The sequence below is a fragment of the Pongo abelii genome, chromosome 1 (genome assembly GCF_028885655.2).
Source record: "Pongo abelii isolate AG06213 chromosome 1, NHGRI_mPonAbe1-v2.0_pri, whole genome shotgun sequence".
In the NCBI taxonomy this organism is placed as follows: domain Eukaryota; kingdom Metazoa; phylum Chordata; class Mammalia; order Primates; family Hominidae; genus Pongo; species Pongo abelii.
In genome coordinates, this window is record NC_071985.2 from 37,480,915 (window position 1) to 37,499,102 (window position 18,188).

The 18,188-nt window shown below is 38.7% G+C and overlaps 1 protein-coding gene across 2 annotated transcripts in view; it reads left to right on the forward strand.

Moving 5' to 3' along the window:
• The window catches only part of INTS7 (integrator complex subunit 7), a 99,323-nt gene that overhangs the window by 69,523 nt on the left and 11,612 nt on the right, over positions 1-18,188 (forward strand). For both annotated transcript variants that reach the window (XM_024247761.3, XM_002809488.6), the window contains 4 exons: positions 3,888-4,082; positions 4,618-4,721; positions 6,110-6,178; positions 17,745-17,877. In XM_024247761.3, coding sequence (XP_024103529.1) covers positions 3,888-4,082; positions 4,618-4,721; positions 6,110-6,178; positions 17,745-17,877 — 501 coding nt within the window. The remainder of the gene's footprint in view (positions 1-3,887; positions 4,083-4,617; positions 4,722-6,109; positions 6,179-17,744; positions 17,878-18,188) is intronic.

Genomic DNA, 18,188 nt, shown 5'->3' on the forward strand with positions numbered 1-18,188 from the left:
CTAAGTGAAATAAGCCAGTCACAGAAGACATATACTGTATGAGTCCACTTATATGATATCTAAAGTAGTCAAATTCATAGAAATAGACAGTAGAATAGTGGTTGCCAGGGGCTTGAGGCAAGGGGAAAGGGGGAGTTTGTTGTTTAATGAGTTAAAGTTTCAGTTCTGCAAGATGAAAAAAGTTCTGGAGACCTCTTTCACAGTAATAGCTTATCAGGTAGCTTTTTTCCAGCTATATTGGTTTCTTTAGCTAGCTCTGTTTAGAAAACAGTATATGTAATACAAATTAGAAATTCAGTGAAATAGTATTAGTTATATGCATGTTTAACACACATTTAACTGTATATGTTTAGCAAAAAAAAAAAAGACTATTTGGATAGTGGAGACAATTCTGCCAGCCGTTCTTCTCAATTAGCTTATACCCCAGAATGAGCATTAGAAAACAATTCTGAGTTTGTTGTTCCTTCATCTGGCTATGTTGAAATAACTGGAAATAACTCATTCCTGAGGAATTTTCAAGGGTAATTTTGATTATACACAATGTTTGCTTTATCTCCTGATGTTAGAACCCAACCTCTGTTTAAGCTTTAGCCCCAGTGGCAAGAAAAGGAAATGAGATCCCTTTATTTCTCGCTGGCATTATTCATACTTCTATGGTCCCAATTTTATTTCTTATACATCTCCCATTGTTATTGAATGATATTACCCTTTAAATAAGAGTCTTTGACCTTTATTACAAATCTGTCTCTTTCTGTGTTCTTTTTGAACACAAGTACTGTATGTAACACTGCTTTCCTTCAGTATAGCGTGGTCTAGGATGGCACAATCAATTTCAAGGTTATCATCAATCAAATATTTCTTGTTAGAGATAAATCCAGTGTAGCAGCAGATCTCCTTTACTACAACATCTTGCTTCTCTTTCAGTTTTGTAATGTGTGTTAGAACAATATTGCCAGTATTTTTTGTCTGTTAAGTTGGTCGGTAGTATTTATGTAACAGTATCACATACACTTACTTGTACCCCTGTCCCTTCTAAAGTTGCTGAGAAACATAAATTTAAAATAGCAAGTAGCAGCATAAGAGGCAGAAGAGGTGAGGGGGTTTATCTTCCTATAACAGTGAATCAGATCTCATGCAAGAAATTAAAAACAATTTAAGTAGTCTCTTTAACGTCCTAATCTGTGCTGTTTCGTGATTACAACAAAATACTTCTGAAGGTCGAAAACCACAGAATTAAATATATTGAATATAGTTATTACCTCTACCTTATATAAAATGTTTCATCAAGGGCCTTTGCAGTTTGAGAGGAATGCTAGAGCAAGCATACATTCTTAAAAAGGATACGCTTTTACACTGTTAGTGGGACTGTAAACTAGTTCAACCATTGTGGAAGACAGTATGGTGATTCCTCAAGGATCTAGAACTAGAAATACCATTTGACCCAGCCATCCCATTACTGGGTATATACACAAAGGATTATAAATCATGCTGCTATAAAGACACATGCACACTTTTTATTGCAGCACTATTCACAATAGCAAAGACTTGGAACCAACCCAAATGTCCATCAGTGTTAGACTGGATTAAGAAAATGTGGCACATATACACCATGGAATACTATGCAGCCATAAAAAATGATGAGTTCATGTCATTTGTAGGGACATGGATGAAGCTGGAAACCATCATTCTGAGCAAACTATCACAAGGACAGAAAACTAAACACCACGTGTTCTCACTCATAGGTGAGAATTGAACAATGAGAACACTTGGACACAGGGTGGGGAACATCACACACTGGGGCCTGTCATGGTGGGGGGAGGGGGGAGGGATAGCATTGGGAGATACACCTACTGTAAATGATGAGTTAATGAGTCCAGCACACCAACATGGCACATGTATACATATGTAACAAACCTGCACATTGTGCACAAGTACCCTAGAACTTATAGTTAAAAAAAAAAAAAGTATACGGAGAGTGGTTTACTAATTTGTAGAGTAAAATGTGAATGCCACCAAATAATAAAACAGATCATTTGATACTTAATAGTAGAGATGGCCATGCTAAGGTCAATATGAGGTAAAATTGGCCAGATAATATTGTAACTGACTTCTAGAACCCCCAAATCATGTCTGGCTCTTTTGCTAAAAGACTAATTAATGTGAGATAGTATCTAAGAAACAGCATCAACGTGTTTTAAGTGGGTCATGTCATAGAGGAAAATTTTCAGTATGCCTCCGTTTATTGTTAAATTAGCACATTTTTAGTATATGCCTTTTGTTAAAACTACATAGTGCTAGGATCTCCACTAGGACAGTTGCCAAATAGTTAAAGGTTTTCTTAGTTCTCTGCCCACCCTGGCTTGCCTTACCATTTACCTTTTCTACCTAGCTAATGCTACCCAAGACTTACCCCTGATACCCCTCCGTCCTCAATGAAACTTATTTGTGTGTTACAACCTCTTCTTCCTTGGTGTCTTCTCTGTGCTTTCTGAAGTGTCTACTCAGAAATTATTTTTAAAATTAATCTGGGCTACAGGAGTTTGAGGCCAGCCTGAGCAACATAGTGAGACCCCGTCTCTACAAAAAAAATTAGCCGGGCACAGCCAGGCGCAATGGCTCTCACCTGTAATCCCAGCACTTTGGGAGGCTGAGGCGGGCGGATCATGAGGTCAGGAGATCGAGACCATCCTGGTTAACACGGTGAAACCCCTTCTCTACTAAAAATACAAAAAATTAGCCAGGCGTGTTGGCAGGCGCCTGTAGTCCCAGCTACTCGGGAGGCTGAGGCAGGAGAATCGCTTGAACCCGGAAGACGGAGCTTGCAGTGAGCCGAGATCGTGCCATTGCACTCCAGCTTGGGCAACAAGAGCGAAACTCTGTCTCAAAAAAAAAAAATTAGCCGGGCATGGTGGTGCACACCCTTAGTCCCAGCTACTCGGGAAACTCAGGTGGGAGGATAATTTGAGCCCAGGAAGTTGAGGCTGCAGTGAGACATGATTGCGCCACTGCACTCCGGCCTGGGTGATAGAATGATACCCTGTCTCAAAAAAAAAAAAAAAAAGAAAAAAAGAAATTTGGGCTACCAGTGGAAGAGGGTAACTGTGAGTCAGTGTCCATTTTTTAAAAACAGTGACTGTCTAGAAACATATTCCTCCTGCCCTTATCTTTCTTTTTCTTTCTGCCCCCAACTTTTCATGGTTCCAGTGATGGGAATTTCAGATTAGGAAGGTAGGAAGGTAATAGGGGATTTTGGGGGATGATAATGTCCTTGAAGCATCCCTTATGTTATTATCTTCTTTTTTTTTTTTTTTTTTTGAGACAGAGTCCTGCTCTGTCGCCCAGGCTGGAGTGCAGTGGCGCGGTCTCCGCTCACTGCAAACTCCGCCTCCCGGGTTCACGCCATTCTCCTGCCTCAGCCTCCCGAGTAGCTGGGACTACAGGCACCCGCCACAACGCCCAGCTAATTTTTTTGTATTTTTAATAGAGACGGGGTTTCACCATGTTAGCCAGGGTGGTCTTGATCTCCTGACCTTGTGATCCGCCTGCCTTGACCTCCCAAAGTGCTGGGATTACAGACGTGAGCCACCGCGCCCGGCCGTGATTATCTTCTTGATGATGTTCTTGACAACCCACATATTATGGGGTCTTTGTGAATGTAGGCAGTAAGGAACCTTCGAATAGTGATTGTACATACAGTTTTTCAGAGCTGGTGTTTAATAACAGTGTTTTTCATTCTAATATTACATTATTCTTTTTATCATTTAGGTCTTTATCTATCAGTGTTTTTAGAGAACTACTGCACTTGACCACAAACTGATAAATACTTGGTACTGCCCCATCTCACTGTTCTGTTTACTTTGTCTTAAATATCTTTTTTTTTTTTCCAGGCAGCTAGTACACCACTGAATCCTTTAAGCTTTCAATGTGAATTTGTAAAACTCAGGATTGACCTTTTACAAGCCTTCTCTCAACTTATCTGTACTTGTAATAGCCTGAAGACAAGCCCACCACCTGCAATTGCCACAACTATTGCCATGACCTTAGGAAATGACCTCCAGAGGTGTGGTCGCATCTCCAATCAGGCATGTCTTAACTTTCAGTGCATTTTTTATTTACACTTTAGAGGTTTTTGAAGTTATAAGATGAAAAGTTGTGAAATATAAAATCAGTGGTTTGACTCAGACATTATCATAAATATTTATTAACTCAACTGTCTGGCTAAAAAATAGGCTGATGTGTTATTAGAATGATAAAGTGATTCGTGGTATCTCAGTGGGTGCTACATATTTCTATAAAGAGAAAGGACGTAGATTTTTTTAAAAACTTGAGAATGTTTATAACTAAATTATTTTAGTGGAACTCGAAGAAGCTAAAATACAAATGTTTTTGTTTCTATATGTCATATGTAATAATCTTGTGAACATGTATAGTTTCATTTGCCATTTTTGTTTTTATTTAACAAAGTTTATGAAAATGAATGGAATGACAATGAAAAGACGGCCGTATTTTTTTTTTGAATTGTTATTGTTTGAAGGTGCTTTTTTATGTTTTGGTTTTTGTGTTGTTTATACAATAATGATAGCATGTTTGTTTGTCATAATTGATTTTTTTTAATAGATGAAACAGTCCATGGAAGAATTTCGAAGCCTTGCTTCTCGATATGGGGATCTTTACCAGGCATCTTTTGATGCTGACTCAGCAACTTTGAGGAATGTTGAACTGTATCCCAAGCTTGCCCTAGTACTTCTTGTTCTTTTTGGAAGTATTATTTTAAATACTGACTACCTCTGATATGCTTACCTACAAAATACATTGTTAAATAACCCTACAAATTTATTATATAGTTTCCCCTTTAAAATATATAAGCAGAATAATCTTACTTTTTAACTTTACCCAGGATTTTAACAAAAAATAGTGACTTGAAGGTGTCTTTTTTATATCCAGAAAGAGCATCCGAAGCAACATCCAAAGCCAGTGTTGCTTACCTGTGCTCACTTGAGCTACAACAGACAACACAACACATTTTCCCACCAAAGAACATGTGTTTCACCTCACCTTTCTTTGTGGCCAACAGTCCTAGTTTTTATCACCTTTATTAATGATCTCTTCAGTAGCATTAGTTGTCACTTCTGGTTTTTTTTTTTTTTTTTTTTTTTGAGATGGAGTCTCACTCTGTTGCCCAGGCTGGAGTGCAGTGGCATGATCTTGGCTCACTGCAACCTCTGCCTCCTGGGTTCAAGCGATTCTCCTGCTTCAGCCTCCCTAGTAGCTGGGATTACAGGCACGTGCCACCACAACCTGGCTAATTTTTATATTTTTAGTAGAGACAGGGTTTCACCATGTTGGCCAGGCTGGTCTCAAACTCCTGGCCTCAAGTGATCTACCTAAAAGTGCTGGGATTATAGGCGAGAGCCACCGTGCCCAGCCGGGTCGTCACTTTTAAACCCTTCCTAAGTTCTCCATATTTTCTTATTAGCAACTTCAAATCACTTTTGAAAGGAAGGAATAGAAATTCTTTTTTTAAGTTGTAGGACTTACCAATCAGTAGTTCTTGGCTTTAGTTTACTGATTGAAACCCAGTGAATGCTATGGGCCCTCTGCCCTACAAAATGCATATATGCAGAGACACCCAAAATGTGCATATAAGTTCAGGGAGTTGCCAGGCCTCTTGAGCCCTAGATTAGAAACCTCTGGGATAAAGGCTCCTTAGACCACTGTGTTTTGTTTTTGTTTTTATTTTTTTTTTAACTTTTATCAGTGAAGCCTTTATTTGCTTGTTTGTCTCAAACTCTTATGAAAAAACCCCTACATCTAAGACAGACAAAAACAGAGTTGCTGTAATTGAATCACGGGGCCTATCACTTGATTTCCTCTTCCCACAGTAGTAGCCTCTGAAGTACCCTTCTTGGAACAGAGTCTGAGGATCACTATTATAGACAATGTATATCCCTTAAAAAGAAAAGGTAGAGCCCCAGACCATTTGAGTTGATAACATTATGATTACCTTCACTAGGCAATCATTAAATCTTGACCCTTTTAGTATTCAGGTAATAGAAACCTATAGTGGGTTTCTTCTCTATTTTCGTATGTAACCTTAACATCAATCCAGACAGCAGCAGAGCTGTTTACTGATATCTCATGCAATAGAAGCCCTGATTTTGGATCCAGAATCAGCAAGGTAATTCTAATATTAATAATAGTTGATGTTATGGAACATTTTCTATACATTGTCTTACCTAATCATCAGAAGACTATTTTGGAGCTAGTATTATGGAAGTAAAAACAAAGCGGAAGAATTCTTCCGGCATTTTTTGCGAGTCACATAACTAGTGACAAAACATAGATTTTCTGACTCTGTTATCTACTTACCTCCTGCCTCCTGTTTTCGAAAAGTTAACATGGAAAGATAACTGGGAAAACATTCTTTGAATATGAGCAATTTCTTCTTGTATATTATAATTATACTATGAAAAATTGAGTTAATTATACAATTAAACTTGAACTTGAGATTTTTTTCCTTTGGCTTCTTAAACCAAAATATCCCTGGTTTTGCTCTTTTAAATTTTTCCCCTCCCCCAATAACTAATTATTCAAAATAGTTGTTTTCATTAAAGAATGATTCCTTTTTCTTCCTATTATAGTATTCTCTTTTGGAATATGCATTTTCTTTCTTTTTTAACTTCTAAGTTCAGTGTTACATGTGCAGGTTTGTTATTTAGGTAAACTCGTGTCACTGGGGTTTGTTGTACAAATGATTTCATTGCCCAGATTTTAAGCTTAGTACCCAATAGTTATTTTTCTGGTCCTCTTTTTCCTCCCACCTTCCACCCTCAGGTAGGCCCCAGTGTGTGGTGTTCCCCTCTATGTTTCCATATGTTATCATTTATCTTCCACTTCTAAGTGAGAACATGTGGTATTTGGTTTTCTGTTCCTGCGTTAGTTTGCTAAGGATAATAGCTTCCAGCTCCATCCATCTTCCTGCCAAGGACATGATCTTCTTTTTTATGGCTGCATAGTATTTCATGATGCATATGTACCACATTTTTTTTATCTGGTCTGCCATTGATGGGCATTTAGGTTAATTCCATGTGTTTGCTATTGTGAGTAGTGCTGCAGTGAACATATGTGTGCATGTGTCTTTATGATAGAATGATTTCTATTCCTTTGGGTATATACACAGTTATGGGATTTCTTGGCTGAATGGTAGTTCTGTTTTTAGCTTTTTGAGGAATCCCCACAGTGTTTTCCACAATGGTTGAACTAATTTACACTCCCACCAACAGTGTATAAGGGTTCCCTTTTCTTTGCAACATCACCAGCATCTGTTATTTTTTGATGATGTAATAATAGCCATTCTGACTGGTGTGTGAGATGGTATCTCATTGTGGTTTTGATTTGCATTTCTCTAATGATCAGTGATGTTGAGGTTTTTTTATATGTTTGTTGGCCATGTGTATGTTTTCTTTTGAAAAGTGTTCATGTCCTTTGCCCACTTTTTAATGGGCTTGTTTTTTTCTTGTAAATAATTCAAGTTCCTTATAGATGCTTGATATTAGACCTTTGTCAGATGCATAGTTAGAAAAATTTTCTCCCATTCTGTAGGTTGGTTGTTTAATCTGTGGATAGTTTCTTTTGTTGTGCAGAAGCTTTTTAGTCTTATTAGATCCCATTTGTCAATTTTTGCTTTTGTTGCAATTGCTTTTGGCATCTTTGTCATGAAATCCTTGCCCATGCCTAGTCCTGAAGGTTGTCTTCCAGGGTTCTGTCATTTTGGGTTTTACATTTAAGTCTTTAATCTATCTTGAGTTGATTTTTGTCTGTGGTGTAAGGAAGGGGCCCAGTTTCCATCTTCTGCATATGACATCGGTTATCCCAGCACCATTTATTGAACAGGAAGTCCTTTCCCTATTGCTTGTTTTTGTCAGCTTTGTCAAAGATCAGATCGTTGTAGGTGTGTGTGGCCTTGTTTCTGGGCTCTCTATTCTATTCCATTGGTCTGTGTGTCTGTTTGTATGCCAGTACCATGCTGTTTGGGTTACTGTAGCCCTGTAGTATAGTTTGAAGTTGGGTAGCCTGATGCCTCCAGCTTTGCTCTTTTTGCTTAGGATTGCCTTGGCTGTTTGGGCTCTTTTTGGTTCCATATGAATTTTAAAATAGTTTCTTCTAATTCTGTGAAGAATGTCGTTGGCAGTTTGATAGGAATAGCATTGAATCTATATGTTGCTTTGGGCAGTATGGCCATTTTAACAATATTGATTTCTCCTATTCATGAGCATGGAATGTTTTTTCGTTTGTTTGTGTTATCTTTGATTTCATTGAGCAGTGTTTTGCTTTCATCTCCCCAGTTAGCTATATTCCTAGGTATTTTATTCTTTTTGTGACAGTCATGAATGGGAATGCATTCCTGATTTGGCTTTCAGCTCGACTGTTGTTGGTATATAGGAATACTAGTGATTTTTTATGTTGATTTTGTATCCTGGATCTTTGCTGAAGTTGTTTATCAGCTTAAGGAGCTTGTGGGCTAAGACTATTGGCTTTCCTAGATATAGTATCATGTCTGCACACAGGGATAGTTGGACTTCCTCTCTTCTTATTTGGACGCCCTTTATTTCTTTCTCTCACCTGATTGCTGTGGCCAGGACTTCCAATACTATGTTGAATAGGAGTGGTGAGAGAGAGCATCCTTGTCTTATGACGGTTTTCAGGGGGAATGCTTCCAGCTTTTGCCCATTTGGTGTGATGTTGGCTGTGGTTTTGACGTAGGTGACTTATTATTTTGAGGTATGTTTCTTCAATTCCTAGTTTAGTCAGAGTTTTTTTTTTAATATAATAAGATATGGAATTTTATCAAAAAGCCTTTTCTGCATTGATTGAGATGATCATGTGGTTTTTGTCTTTAGTTCCATTTATGTGATGAATCACATTTATTGATTTGGATGTGTTGAACCAACCTTGCATCCCAGAAATAAAGCCTCCTTAATGGTGGTGGATAAGCTTTTTGATTTGTTGCTGGGTTCAGTTTGCCAGTATTTTTTGAGGATTTTTGCATCAATGTTCATCAGGGATATTGGCCTGAGGTTTTTGTTGTTGTGTCTCCACCAGGTTTTGGTATCAGGGTGATGCTGGCCTCGTAGATGAGTTAGGGAGGAGTCCCTCCTCCTTAGTTTTTTTGGAAAAGCTTCAGTAGGACTGGTGCCAGCTCTTCTGTGTATACCTGGTAGAGTTTGGCTGGGAATCCATCTTGTCCTGGGCTTTTTTTTGGTTGGTAGGCTGTTTATTACTGATTCAATTTCAGAACTCATTATTCGTCTCATCAGGGATCAGTTTCTTCCTGGTTCAGTCTTGGGAGAGCATGTATGTTCAGGAATTTATCCATTCCTTCTAGATTTTCTAGTTTGTGTCCATAGAGGTGTTCATATTTCTGTGGTGTCAGTGATAATATCTTCTTTGTTGTTTCTAATTGTGTTTACTTAGATCTTCTCTCTTCTTTATTAGTCTAGCCAGCTGTCCATCAAATAGATATTAATTTTTTTCAAAACACCAACTCCTGGATTTGTTGATCTTTTGAATGGTTTTTTGTGTGTCAGTCTCCAGTTCAGCTCTGATTTTGAGTATTTCTTGTCTTCTAGCTTTGGGGTTGATTTGCTCTTCATTCTCTAGTTCTTTTAGTTGTGATGTTACTTTGTAAATTGAGGTCTTTCTAACTTTTTGATGTAGGTGTTTAGTGCTGTACATTTCCTTCTTAACACTAGCTGTGTTCCAGAGATTCTGGTATGTTGTTTCTTTGTTTTCATTAGATTCAAAGAACTTCTTGATTTTTGCCTTAATTTCATTTCTTGCGAAAAAATCCTTCAGGAGCGCGTTGTTTAATTTCCATGCAATCGTATGGTTTTGAGCGATTTTCTTGTTCTTGATTTCTAATTTTATTGTGCTGTGGTCCAAGAAAGTGGTTATTATTTTCATTCTTTTGCATTTGCTGAAGATTGTTTTGTGTCCAATCGTGTGGTTGATTTTAGAGTATGTGCCATGAGATGATGATGAGAACAATGTATATTCTGTTGTTTTTGGGTGGCGAGTTCTGTAGATGTCTATCAGGTCCATTTGATCCAGTGCTGAGATTAGGTCCTGAATATCTTTGTTAATTTTCTGCCTCTATGATCTAATACTGTCATGGAGTGTTGAATTCTCCCACCATTATTGTGTGGGAGTCTAAGTCTCTTTGAAGGTCTATAAGCACTTGCTTTATGAATCTGGGTGCTCCTGTGTTGGGTGCATATATATTTAGGATAGTTAGGTCTTCTTGTTGAATTGAACCTTTTACCATTATGTAATACCCTTATCTTTTTTTTTTTTTTTAATCTTTGTTGATTTAAAGTCTGTTTTGTCTGATTTAGGATTGCAACTGCTGCTTTTTTCTATTTTTCATTTGCTTGGTAGGTTTTTCTCTATCCCTTTATTTTGAGCCTATGGATGTAATTAATTGCATGTGAGATGAGTCTCTTGGCATACCATTGAGTTTTGGTTCTTTATCCACCTTGCCAATCTATGCCTTGTAATCAGGGCATTTAGCCAATTTACACTAAAGGTTAGTATTGATGTATGGATTTGATCCTGTCATCATGATAGCAGCTGGTTATCATGCAGGCTTGTTTGTGTGGTTGCTTTATAGTGTCTCACTGGTCTGTGTACTTAAGTGTGTTTTTGTAGTGACTGGTCTTTCCGTTCTATATTTAGTGCTTCCTTCAGGAGCTCTAATAAGGCAGGTCTGGTGATAACAAATTCCCTCAGCATTTGCTTGTCTGAAAAAGATCGTATTTTTCTGTCACTTATGAAGCTTAGTTTGGCCGGATTTGAATTTCTTGGTTGGAATTTCTTTTCTTTAAGAATGTTGAGGCCGGGCAAGGTGGCTCATACCTGTAATCCTAGCACTTTGGGAGGCCGAGGTGGGAGGATCACTTGAGGTCAAGAGTTTGAGACCAGCCTGGCCAACATGGTAAAACCCCATCTCTACTAAAAATACAGAATTAGCCGGGCATGGTGGCACGTGCCTGTAATCCCAGTTACTCAGGAGGCTGAGGCAGGAGAATCTCTTGAACCCGGGAGGCAGAGGTTGCAGTAAGCCGAGATCGTGCCACTGCACTCCAGTCTGGGCAACAGACCAAGACTCCGTCTCAAAAAAAAAAAAAAAAAAAAAAGAGTTGAATATTGGCCCACAATCTCTTCTGGCTTGTAGGGTTTCTGCTTAAAGGCTTAAAGGTCTGCTGTTAAGTCTGATGGACTTCCCTTTGTAGGTGGCCTGACCTTTCTAGCTGCCTTTTTTTTTTTTTTTTCTTTCATTGCGACCTTGGAGAATCATGATTATATGTCTCGAGAATGACCTTGTGAAGTATCTTACTGGGGTTCTCTGCAGTTCCTGAATTTGAATGTTGGCCTCTTTTTCTAGGTTGGGGAAGTTCTCGTATATGATATCCTGAAATATGTCTTCCAAGTTGCTTCCATTCTCCCTATCTCTTTCAGGACATCAGTGAGTTGTAGATTCGGTTTCTTTACATAATCCCATATTTCTTGGGGGTTTTGTTCATTCCTTTTCATTCTTTTTTCTCTATTTTGTTTTCTTTTTTCTGAGACAGAGTCTCACTGTTGGCCAGGCTGGAGTGCAGTGGTGCGATCTCAGTTCACTGCCACCTCTGCCTCCCAGGTTCAAGTGATTCTCCTGCCTCAGCCTTCTGAATAGCTGGGGTTACAGGCATGCACCACCATACCTGGCTAATTTTATTTTATTTTTAGTAAAAACCGGATTTCAACATGTTGGCCAGGCTTGTCTCAAACTCCTGATTTCAAGTGATCAACCCATCTTAGCCTCCCAAAGTGTTTTTTCTCTATTCTTGTCTTACTCTCTTATTCAGAAAGCCAGTCTTCAAGCTCTGTGATTCTTTCCACAGCTTGGTCTGCTTTGCAATTAATTTTAAGGATTGCATTATGAAATTATTGCAGTGTGTTTTTCTACTCTATCAAGTTGGTTACATTCTGTTTTATACTGGCTATTCTTGTCTGTTGGCTCCTGTATCATTTTATTGTGCTTCTTAGCTTCCTGGGATTGGGTTTTAATGTATTCCTGCTTCTTGATGATCTTCATTCCCATCCATATTCTGATTTCTGTTTCCGTAATTCCAGCCATTTCAGCCCAGTTCAGAACCCTTGCTGGAGAGTTAGTGCAGTCATTCGGAAGAAAAAAGGCATTCTAGCTTTTTGAGTTGTCAAAGTTCTTGCACTGGTTCTTTCTCATCTTTGTGGGCTGATGGTCCTTCAGTCTTTGAAGTTGCTGTCCTTTGCGTGTTTTTTTTTTTTTTTTAAATCCTATTTGATGACCTTGAGGGTTTGATTATGGTATAAGGTGGGTTTAATCAACTGGCATCATTTCCGGAAGATTTTAGGGAGCCAAGGCTCAGCTAACTCCTGGACTACCTGCTCTGGGGGACTGGTATGAGCCTCAACTTTGTTCTCTGGCTCCTTGAGGCTAGGAACTGACTGCGCTGGGTAGGGGGCCAAGGTGCTCCAGGGCCACTGGTACTATACTCCAATGGGTGGTGCCAGCCAAAGCATTTCATTAGGATGATGGCAACAGGATCCATCCTCAGTTGCACATGCCAGCAGCAGCAACAGTAGCATAACGGGATGCACACTTGTCCACTGCGGCAGGATACTAGCAGGTCTGGGATGCTGGCCTTTGTGTGGGCCTTCACAGAAGCAGCAGAGGCAGCGCAGGTAGCTGGTGGGGTGCAGGGGAACCCTGTTGGTGACTGTGCACGCCATGGCACTAGTGGTAGTATAAGCATAGGGGCGTGGCGCTGGCAGACACAGAACTGTGTGTGCCCTCTGTGTAGGTAGAGGTAGCCACTTAGGGCAGGGGAAGGTCCACTGTTCTTCATGCCTAGTTTCACTCCCAGGGCAATGTTGGCACAGGAGCTCCAAATGCAATGGCGGTAATGCGGGGGTAATGGGGGCAGAATGCACTCACACCAGCAGCAGTGGCAGGGCAGGGTGAACGTGCACTTGTGGGGCTGGGGAGGCAAGATCTGCCCATGCACACTCAGGCAAAGCAATGTTGAGGGTGGCCATGGGCCCAGGGAAAGCTGCCAGTATGGGGAGGGAGCAGGTGAGCTGGCACATGTCCACATGCCGGGTCGCTGTGCTGGAGCTCACTACCAGTTAGGCGCAGTCCATGAGCACAGGAGCTATGATGCAGGCCCCCCAGGACACCCAAGGCTGCACTGCAAGCAGGCACAGCCAGGTTGGGGCCCCAGGAGAGGCCAGATGGACTGGCCCCATCTGATCGTCAAGACTGCCCTGTAGACTTGAGGTCTGACAGTTCCCTTAGGGATAAAGTCTCCTATGGGAGCAAGTCAGCAAGTTAAGCCTAGAGGGATGGGTGCCCCTGGCCGTATTCCACTACAGATGCTCACACACCAAACCCTCTGGGCTCTGCATTGGCTAGAATACAGCCCCTAACACTTCTCTAAGCAGCCCTCTGTGCCAACTCAAGTGTCCATAGTGGTCGAGGAATCTCCTCCTGCCAGGATTCCAGAGGCCCATGGCAGTAACTGGTTGTTTTTTTGCCAGTTCAAGTCACTGTTCCCCCAGTGCGATATCCCCATGCAGGGGTCCCTCCCAGCTTCCTCCCCTTCAGCCCAGCTTCTGTGTGTTTCCTCTGTCCACCCTTAATTTCTTCCCTCTAAAGATCTGTTAGGAGAGGACCAGTCATCCTGGTCCCTTGGTGGGACCAGCTGTTCCACCTGGCTGCGTCTAGTCAGCCATCTTGCCCATTTACACTATCTGTAATTTCAATCTAGTAAGGCCTGAGATTCCAATATCAGTTTCCTCAAAGAGAATATAATCAACAAAGCAGTTTAAATTTCTCTACCCAGATTGGAACAGAGGAAGAAAAAAGGCTGAAAAAATGAAGAGTCAAAGCTGGCCTGTGGGGTAATGTCATTTAGACTAATATGCGTGTAACTGGAATCCTAGAAAGAGGGAAAGGGGGAACAGAAAAATATTTAAATGGCTAAAAGTCATTTATATTTAATTAAACATATAAACCCACAGAGCCAAGAAGCTTAATGAACCTCTAGCAGGGAAAACATAAAATTATAGCAAGGCACACATAAAAATCAAATTGCTGGAAACCAATGATAAAGAGAAAAATTTTTTAAAGAGAAAGAAGATATTATTTCGAAGGGAAGAAAATATTATTTAGAAAGGAAGAAAGATCAGAATGTCTACTGATTTCTCATCAGAAATATTACAAGCCAAAAAACAAGTGGAGCAACATCTTTAAAGTCCTGGAAAAAAAAATGTTAACCTATAATTCCATATTCAGGAAAAATACCATTCAATAAATTAAGGTTAAATTAAGATATTTTCAGAACATATCTGATAAATTTTGCCATCAGCAGATCTGTACTACAAGAAATGTTAAAGGAAGTTCTTTAGGCTGAAGAAAAGTTATTTCAGATATAAACTCAGACCTACAAAACTGAGTAAGAAGGATTACAAGTGGTAAATGTTTTTTTTTTTTAATTTTTAAAAAGATAATTGACCATTTATAGCAAAAATGATGTTTAGGAGTTTATAACATATAGAAGTAAAATATATGAAATAAGACAGCAGGGGGATATAGTAGTAAGAATCTTACATTTAGTAGTATATCATTTGACAGTAACTTCTGATAAACTGAGGGTGAATATTTTAAACTCTAGAGCAGCCACCAAGAAATAAAACAAACCAGTAGAGCCATAAAGTGGAATACTAAAATATAAAACTCCAAACTCTCTAGAAGACTACATTGGAAAACCTCTTCATGACCTTGAAATTGGTCATGATTTCTTAGGACACGAACAGCAGTTACCATAAGAGAAAAATTTGCTGAATTGGATTTAAACTTTTAAATCTGCTTTTGTTAAGATGTCATTTAAAAAATGAAAAAGGTTACGGACAGCAAGAAAATATTCTTAAAACATATTCTATCAAAAGACTTTTATTCAGACATTGTTTTATTAAGAACGCTATACAACTCGACAATCCAATTTTTCTTTCTTTTTTTTTGAGACGGACTCTCTCTCTGTCGCCCAGGCTGAAGTACAGTGGCGTGATCTCGGCTCACTGCAACCTCCTTCTCCTGGGTTCAAGCGATTCTCCTGCCTCAGCCTCCTGAGTAGCTGGGATTACAGACATGCGTCACCATGCCCAGCTAATTTTTGTATTTTTAGTGGAGTCGGGGGTTTCACCATATTGGCCAGGCTGGTCTCAAACTCCCGACCTCAGGTGATCCACCCGCCTCGGCCTCCCAAAGTGCTGGGATTATAGGCATGAGCCACCATGCCCTGCTGACAATCCAGTTTTATAAAACTGGTAAGAGTTTTGGACACTTCAAAAAAGAAGATATGTTAATATCCAATAGGCATATGAAAAGATGCTTGACATCAGTAGTCACTAGAGAAATTAAAATCACGATGAGATACTACTCCCACTAGAACAGATAAGATTAAAAAGACCTTCAATATCCAATGTTGGTGAAGATGTGGAGGAGCTTGAATTCATACTAATATGTTGTTGGGAATACAAAATGATACAGCCACTTGGAAAACTGTTTGACAGTGTCATATAAAGTTAAACATAAATTTATCATATGACCACCAATTCTATTCCTACTATTTTACCGAAGAGAAATGAAAACATGTTTCCACACAGATGTATACACAAATGTTCATAGCATCTTTATTCATAATAACAAATCTGGAAAATCCCAAGTGTCTCTCATAGGCTAATGGATAAACAAATTGTAGTATATCCACAAATGAAATACTAAGTAATAAAGATGAATGACCTGTTGATCATTCAGCAGGTCATACAGAAACCATGAGTGCCCTCAGAAACATGCTGTGAAAGAAGCCAATAGAGAAAATCAGTGAAACCAGAAGCCGGTTCTTTGAAAGGATTAATAAAATCGATAAAACTAGTCTGAGCAAGAAAAAAAATAAATCACTAATAGTAGAAATAAAATAGTGGCATCAATACAAATCTTACGGATATTAAAAGCATAATAAGGGAAGAATAACTTTGTGCAAAGAAATTTGCTTAGGCGAATAGGACAAATTTAATTATTCTTCATTGACATAGACAAAAATTTTTTTTAAAAGTTCAGTCCAACAATATATATAAATATAATACATTAAGACTAAATAGGGTTTATCCCAGGAATGCAAGGTCGGGTTAACATTAGAAAATCAATTTAAGTACTTCACCATATTGCAAAATAAGAAAAACTAAAGTGGGAAGACTTAACTACTGGTTTCAAGACTTAATATAAAACTACAGTAATTAAGACAATGTGATGATGGCTTAAAGGTAGGATGGAGAGTCCAGAAATAGATACTCACGTAGTCACTTGATTTTTGTCAAAGATGCCAAGATAATTGTATGGGAAAAGAATAGTCTTTTCAACAGATTGTGCTAGAACAACTAAATATATAAAAGGGAAAAAATAATCTTCCTTACCCCACACCATACACAAAAGAGTATGTATTGTATGGCTCTATTTATATGAACTATTAGGAAACAAATCTTATTTACAGAGATAAAAAGCAAATCTGTGGTTGGTTGCCTACCACCAGAAATGGAATTGTTTTGTTAGCAAGTCTTTTATGTAGTTTAGTTGTCCTTAAAGTCCATCATACAAATGAGCTTCAGTTCTTGTCTTAATAGAACTTAAGATATAGTACAGAGCAGGAAACAGAACTTTGGAGCCCAGCAAATGTGAACATGAATCCCTTACCAGTCACTCCTAGCTCTGTGAATATATATCATCTCAGTGAGCCACGTATGCATAAACTATAGGTAGATAATGATGCCTGTTTCCCAGAGTAGTTGTGAAGAGTAAATGAACTAATATATGTAAAATACCTGGCTGAAATGCCTTGTACATAGTAGGCATTAAAATGATAGTAGGGAATAATAAGAATGGTGTTATGCCCAGCATATTTAAATTACCTACTTTGTATTTTCAAAAGTTTAGTTAGAAATGCCTTTTTTCACTTAGAAATATTTTCAGAAATTTGCAGGGGTTCGAAGCAGTAGAAGAAAAAGGAAGAAATCTAGGTTAAACTTATCCCAGCACGCTGTGTATACAAACTGTCTTCTGAACATGCCTATGCGTTTCATCTCCATGCTTTAGATTCATGCCATTTCTCTAGCTATGAATGTCCTGTACTTTCCATCTCTCCAAAGTTTACCCATCTTATTTACCTACTGATATGTTCAAGACTCTCTTCTTCTGTGACATTCCTCCATGTTCTGACCTGTTACTTATATATCTAACCTGTTATTATATATCTTTATGGACAGTTTGGCGCTTATCTGCTGGCTTTATTGGTAGTCACCTTTTCAGATGTGTTTATGTCTCTTTCGCCTATGGCAGTAACACTGTCATATTTCCTGGCAACCAAAGAGATTAAGAATTACATAACTTGAAGTCAGACCTGGGTTTGAATTCTGGCTTGCCATTTACTAGCTGTATGACTGTAGGCAAACTACTTACCCTCTCCTAGCCTCAATTTTCTCACCTATAAATGGAAATAGCTTCATTATTTTAAAAATTAAATGAAAATATGTTGAAAGTACCGGATACATGTAGGCATTAAATAGCCATGCTATTTTGATGGATTAATGAATATTGACCTTTACTTCAGTTTCCAGGAATATGGATCTACTGGAACAGCCCATGCTGATAGTGAATATGAAAGGAGAATGATGTCTGTATATAATCATGTCTTGGAGGAGGTAGAATCACTCAATCGGAAATATACCCCTGTTTCTTATATGGCAAGTGGCATTTGTTTTATTGAGCTTTTATTGTATGGATGTGGGTTTTTCATACATTTATGGCACTTGCTAACTGTGTGAGTTTAACAAATTAACCTTTCTGTGCCTGTTTCCTTATCCATAAAACAGGGTTAATACCTACCTCACAGCATTGTAGTGGGGAGTGAATGAGATAATCCATGAAAGCACTTAGCACATCTCTAGCTGCTACATAGTTATATTAATATATAAAAATCTGCTCTACCAGAATGCAAATAAAACTTTTTCTTTTTTTAACAATTTAACTGAAGTTGCAATAATTCTCAACCCAG